Source organism: Vicia villosa, unplaced genomic scaffold (genome assembly GCF_029867415.1).
Source record: "Vicia villosa cultivar HV-30 ecotype Madison, WI unplaced genomic scaffold, Vvil1.0 ctg.000106F_1_1, whole genome shotgun sequence".
In the NCBI taxonomy this organism is placed as follows: domain Eukaryota; kingdom Viridiplantae; phylum Streptophyta; class Magnoliopsida; order Fabales; family Fabaceae; genus Vicia; species Vicia villosa.
In genome coordinates this window covers 108,013-113,833 of record NW_026705017.1, presented here as the reverse complement: position 1 = coordinate 113,833, position 5,821 = coordinate 108,013, and the positions used below count along the sequence as shown (strand labels likewise).

The following is a 5,821-nucleotide window of genomic DNA, read 5'->3' as shown; positions in this document are numbered from 1 at the left end:
TCCAATTGGTACCACATGCATATACATGAGTCATGTCACATATATTTTTATGTGATTCATAGTGTGACGTTTGTGACTACATTGTGATTGTATTTTTGTGACTTGTTATATGACGGAAGTATGTGAATTGTGAATTAATGAATTTGTGAATAGTATGAGGATATCAATACTTGTGAATACGATTAACCGAATATGTCTAGTTTATGATATATAATTTATCACGCGCTTAATTATATGAATTGATATCTCACCCATTCTTTGTTTCATCGTTGCCTTTATATTGGTAACGTGCAGGTGATTCGCATTGAGGAGAGATTAGCCGAGTTGGTCTTGAGTCGTTGTCTCTCTGATACGTAGCACTTGGGGGAACGAACGCGTTGATTTACTTGTTTTTGGATTATTATGTCTTGATGAATACTTGAATAGTCTTTTGAGATTGTCACTTTAATTATGTTAATTGTTGAACTAAAATGCTATGAATCCTTGAACTAGTTGTTGAGTTTCCGTTGCACTTCTATGGAAGTTGATTCATCTTAAAGACTATTATTTGATGTTGTTGGTTCTTTCGTATTTTGTGTATGCTATGTATCCACTTTATGCGACGACGTGAATTGTCTTTGAGAATGAATATGTGATACCTCAATTGTTACGTTTGTGAATTTTTATACTCTGATTTTATTTATATTTCGTGGGTAGAATTGGGGTGTTACAACATTGACTCCAAAGATTATCGTTGTAATCAAATCATATATATTTGTAAATATATTTATCATGCAAAGCATATATTAGCCATAATATACTTTTGAACTTCATTTTAGAAATAATTTGAATTAATTTGTTATTAAGAATCTTCTATAAATTATAGCTATGTGAGAGTTGAACATGGTATACATTTTTTTTCTTCATTTTTATGATTTTCTAAAATTAATTCAAATCAATATAAACTTTAACATTATAGATTGAATAATATGATAGTTTTAAATGACATAAGTGTTGTGGATTTGGATTTAACAACTGATATGACATAATTTTCATTTATCCCATATATGTATGTAAGATATAATATATGAAATATATTAAAAGACAAACAGATTAGAAATGCATACCTTTTAGATTTGAATATATGTGACTTCTTAAGATCTGCATTAAGAGATAAGATGTGTTTGGATTCATAGACACAAATTCCACCTAAAGTGAAACATGTGAAATTTTGATATATAGATTAAATTAGAGGATAGTCTAGAGGAATACAGATTTAAAATTAGATGAAAATAATTACTAGCTTGAAAATTAAATTTTCCAACTAGATATTTCTTGGTTATATTAATATGGTGAAACCAAAGAGAAGAGCATAACCTTTTGAAACACATGCCTAGCAAAAAGTGATGTTTTTCACTTAAAGACTCTCTTCACCATCTTCTCTTATAACATTTTAGTGTATCTTTAATGTATTTTTGATAAAAAATATGAAAATTTATTTCATATGATTAATTATATGATGAAAATGAGTTGACACACATTCTCATATAAAGATGACATTCTCATATATATATATATATATATATATATATATATATATATATATATATATATATATATATATATATATATATATATATATATATATATATATATATATATAAGGAGGGATCAAATTACACCCGAAGAGTTACACCACGAGTTACACTCGTTCAATAACCACATCTCGAATTAATATTTTTTAAATTCAACCGTTGGATTGAAACATAATATCATATAGATCATACCTATAAAGTTTGAGCTTAATCTATAATGATTTACTATATCATCAAGATATCCAAAGATTAACGTCAAAATGAGCTTTCATATAACGTTAATTTTGATGTAATTCAATGACATAGTAAATCATTATAGATTAAGCTCAAACTTTATATGTATGATCTATATGATATTATGTTTCAATTCAACGGTTAAATTTAAAAAATATTAATTCGAGATGTAGTTATTGAACGAGTGTAACTCGTGGTGTAACTCTTCGGGTGTAATTTGATCCCTCCTATATATATATATATATATATATATATATATATATATATATATATATATATATATATATATATATATATATATATATATATATATATATATATATATATATATATATATATAACAATGTTTTATTGATATCTGTATATTTTCTTTATTACCATACAAAGAAATGAATAATTTTTCGTAATTAGAAATAATTTACCATGAATCAACCTTAGGAAGAAATAATTTTCATAAAAAAGAATATAAAATATATTACTATCTAACTAATTGATTATTAAACTCTTTTCTCTATATTTAGATGTAAAATACAATCTTTATTCTAAAAAAGTATTTTGTTCCCCTATTTGATTATTATATGATTTTCAAAATTTAAGGTAAAGATATTATATTTGCCTTGTAAATACGTTTTCCTTAATTTCAATGACCGTGTAGAATTATATGTCTTTAAATCAACTATTACTTTCTAAAATTATATATTTAAAATTTGACAAGTTAAGAAAATAAGTTTTTTTTTAAATATCTGAAGTATTTATATTATTTTAAATAAAAAAATAGGAATTTTTTTGATAATTATAGTAAAATAAAAATATATTTTACCTAAAATATACCACACAATTTCTTTATTCCTTCTGAAAGATATATTAAATAATTGATAAAATAAAAATATATCGTAGATAATTTGTTAATTTTGATAAGATGTCGAATGTACTATGTAAGAAAATTATACTTGATGTCAACATTTCATTTTCGAGCGCATTAGTGCCACTTTTAGAGAGCTGTAAATAGAATTTTGCATGTTTATTCTTCTAAGGATAGTTCTGTTCCGTATAGGGAACAAAATGCCTCCCTAATTCATATTATAGTTGTATTAATTGGTTTGGAGGGTAATCTTTAAATATAGGGAGAAAAATCAATGGTAGCTTCTTTGAAAAAAAAAATTAGGCGCAATATAGTAACAAGCATTTCTCAAAAGGGGTGTGAAATTCTGATATCAGATAGAAGATGTCGAATGAGATGTCACGACACTGATATCTGAGCGCTGAACAAGATAACAACAACAGGAATGATAATAGTGTGGAAAGTAAAGAACACAACGATATGTTGACCCGGTTCGGATACCACCTTCCTACTTTGGAGGCTACCAAGCCAGGGGCGAAATCAATATTCGATAGTATCAATTCGAAGTTAAACTCCCCATTTACACTTCCCATTTAATCACTACCCTTCCAATGCCTTCTACCTAAGACTACCCTAGGTATAAGGATCTCCTCAAATTCCTTTAATCACAGAACCCCTGTGACAACTAACAAAACAAACAAAGACGAAGAAGACACTCTTCAAAGACACAAGATCATCACTTGCTTAAAAGCTCACGGATGATCAACAAATTATAACTCAAGAAAAATACTCCACCTCTAGTATCAAACCGATATAAGAGAGGATTACAATGGACTCACAAACTAACTACTAGGAATAATAAAACTCAGAGTCCTTAACAAAAGCCACGACACAATTAGGATTGTGCAGCCCTTAAATAGAAATAGTAGCACAGGAGGACAAGCAATCATGGGCTTGGGCCAGCAAATAGGGTTCAGAAGCAACCCAAAAGAACTCCAATTAGTCAGGTTATTACTAAAGCTGGAATAACTTGAGAAGATTCCTCCTGAGATTAAGCGCACGAACCTGACACAAATAAAACCCTAAAATAGAAATAACCAAATAGATCATATTTAAAGACACGATGTCAAGACATCTGTTTTGACATCTTGCAAAAGTATCCTGATAAAATGTTTTACAAAATTGATGCAAACACACAGAACCAACAAACTCCCCATTTGGCAAATTTTGGCTAAAACATTATCAGCACACAAAAGACCAGCACAGATTCAGATTCTCCCCTCAATAAAACAATATCAGCACCCATCAGCACATCACTAATTCTCCCCCTTGAGGGTAGGCAAGAGATATAGACAGACTATTCAGAAGAGAACTACCTATTCTACTGCTCTCCCCCTTTTTAGCCAGAATCTTCCAAACATATATAGCAAGCAAATACAAAGGTTTAAAACATCACAATGTTCAAGAGACAAGCACACATAGGTGCCAGAAAAACACAAAAAAATAAAGTGTTGAATAGCATCTTCACAGCACACAAAAGTAGCCTCCCAGCAGCTCAGTCATAAGAAGTTCTAGAACTAGTGTCACCATGTGCACCATCAGTTCTAGCGATTCCTTCCTCATGGTAAGAGCCTCCTCCATCAGTTCCATCATCCTCATCATTATTGTCAGCTTGGGCCGACTCCTTAATCAGTTGATTAAGTCAAAACTTTCTTGTTGTACTTACTTGGATAATATCATCAAGATATTTGCAAGCTTCCATGAGTTCACAAATCATTGCTGCCTTTGAGGAACTTTTAGTAACACAATGTACAGATGTCATAACAATGTCTGGAACATGTTTACCAGTGAACAACTTGGAGTGAAATGATAGAGAAGATTCTCTTTTGGAGACTGTGTATGTATCACGAAGGACCCCAGGGTGTTGTGAAATGATAATCCCACAAAGGAGAGAGGGAAAAGCAATAGGTCTCTTAATAGCACATGTACCAACATGCTTAACTGTTTGATTAAAGATATATGAGCCATAATCAAGAACCTTCTTTCTTCCAACAACATAAATGAATTTACCCAACCCTACAAAGACAACATAAGAGTTAGCGGTGGGAGCCCAGTTTGTTGTTCCAATTATAAGCAAAATTGCATACTTGACACTTAGTTTGCTGGTTGTGAGTTTATGCTTCACAGGCCATGTGCTCACTTGGTTTGCAGTCATTATTTGACAAATCTGGTTGTTAGTTGCTTCCAAATCATCCTGATCCTCTTCATTCCTACCCAGATACCTATTGATAACAGCCGGAGAGAATTAAACACATCTTCCTTTCACAAACACTTTCTTGAACTCCTTACTTGTGGAGTCATCACAGTCTATAGGGATGTTGACAATGAACTCTTTCACAAGACTTTCATAACATTTTCCAAACTTGGTCACTGTTTTCATTAGGATAGCATGAGCAATCAGCTCCATCATGTCAGAATATTCAATTGCCTCCTTTCCCAGCTCTCTTTCAAGAGCAAATATCCTCTGATAAACATACTTCCATTGGTCCACACAGTCCCTAGTGTTGAAGGATATATTGTCCATAGGAGCATCAGGCACATTGTCCAGGTGTAATACGGTGGGAGAACTGACTTTAAAGAAAAATGTCCCAGTAAGCAAGAGTCGCCACCGACTTTTATTTTATCCAATTAGGAAAGGCAAAAAGAATAGGAAAGACCTTTGAAAAGACTTTGATTTCGGGGGGTAGGTTATACAAAGGGAAGGTTTAAAGCATTCTTTGTATCCATGGTTATCCATGGGCTCTTAATTGCTTAGCTCACTTTGTTTTCAAAATGTTTGAATTTGTTTGAAAAGATTTTCGAAGAAGAACTTTAGCTTGTAAATAATCGTAGTCTTTTTGAATTTGATTTTGAAAAGGAGTGGGAAAATATTTTAAATTTGAATTTGAAAAAGAGCAAGCAATTAATAGCAACTATCCTAAGTTTTAAAATTCGTTCTTTTAGCTTTTCAGGCGAAAGGGTCTATCCATGCCATAAGAGGGCAGGAAGTCTTTCAATTAGATATTGAAGGGTCATCGAAGAAGTATCGTTCGCCATAAGACTGTCCCTTGCCATAAAGAGGGCAGGTAGTCTAAGGGAAGAATATAATAGTCATTTAATATTTTTAGGCATC

General features: G+C 31.2%; 1 protein-coding gene across 1 annotated transcript; it reads right to left on the bottom strand.

The window, feature by feature from the left end:
* Nucleotides 1–4,204: 4,204 nt before the first annotated feature.
* On the bottom strand, nt 4,205–5,233 carry LOC131624127 (uncharacterized). The gene is made up of 3 exons (XM_058895108.1): nt 4,980–5,233; nt 4,376–4,931; nt 4,205–4,333 (listed from the first exon to the last, which is right to left on the bottom strand). Exons 1-3 carry the CDS (start codon nt 5,231–5,233, stop codon nt 4,205–4,207), a joined length of 939 nt encoding a protein of 312 aa, XP_058751091.1.
* Between the last annotated feature and the right edge of the window lie 588 nt (nt 5,234–5,821).

Excerpts from the sequence above, each read along its gene's own strand:
- LOC131624127 (XM_058895108.1), bottom strand. The coding sequence starts at position 5,233 with ATGGACAATATATCCTTCAACACTAGGGACTGTGTGGACCAATGGAAG. Across the intron at positions 4,932-4,979 it reads AGTAAGGAGTTCAAGAAAGT|GTATCTGGGTAGGAATGAAG; the intron begins GTTTGTGAAAGG and ends TGTTATCAATAG. Across the intron at positions 4,334-4,375 it reads ATCTTGATGATATTATCCAA|GAGTCGGCCCAAGCTGACAA; the intron begins GTAAGTACAACA and ends CAACTGATTAAG.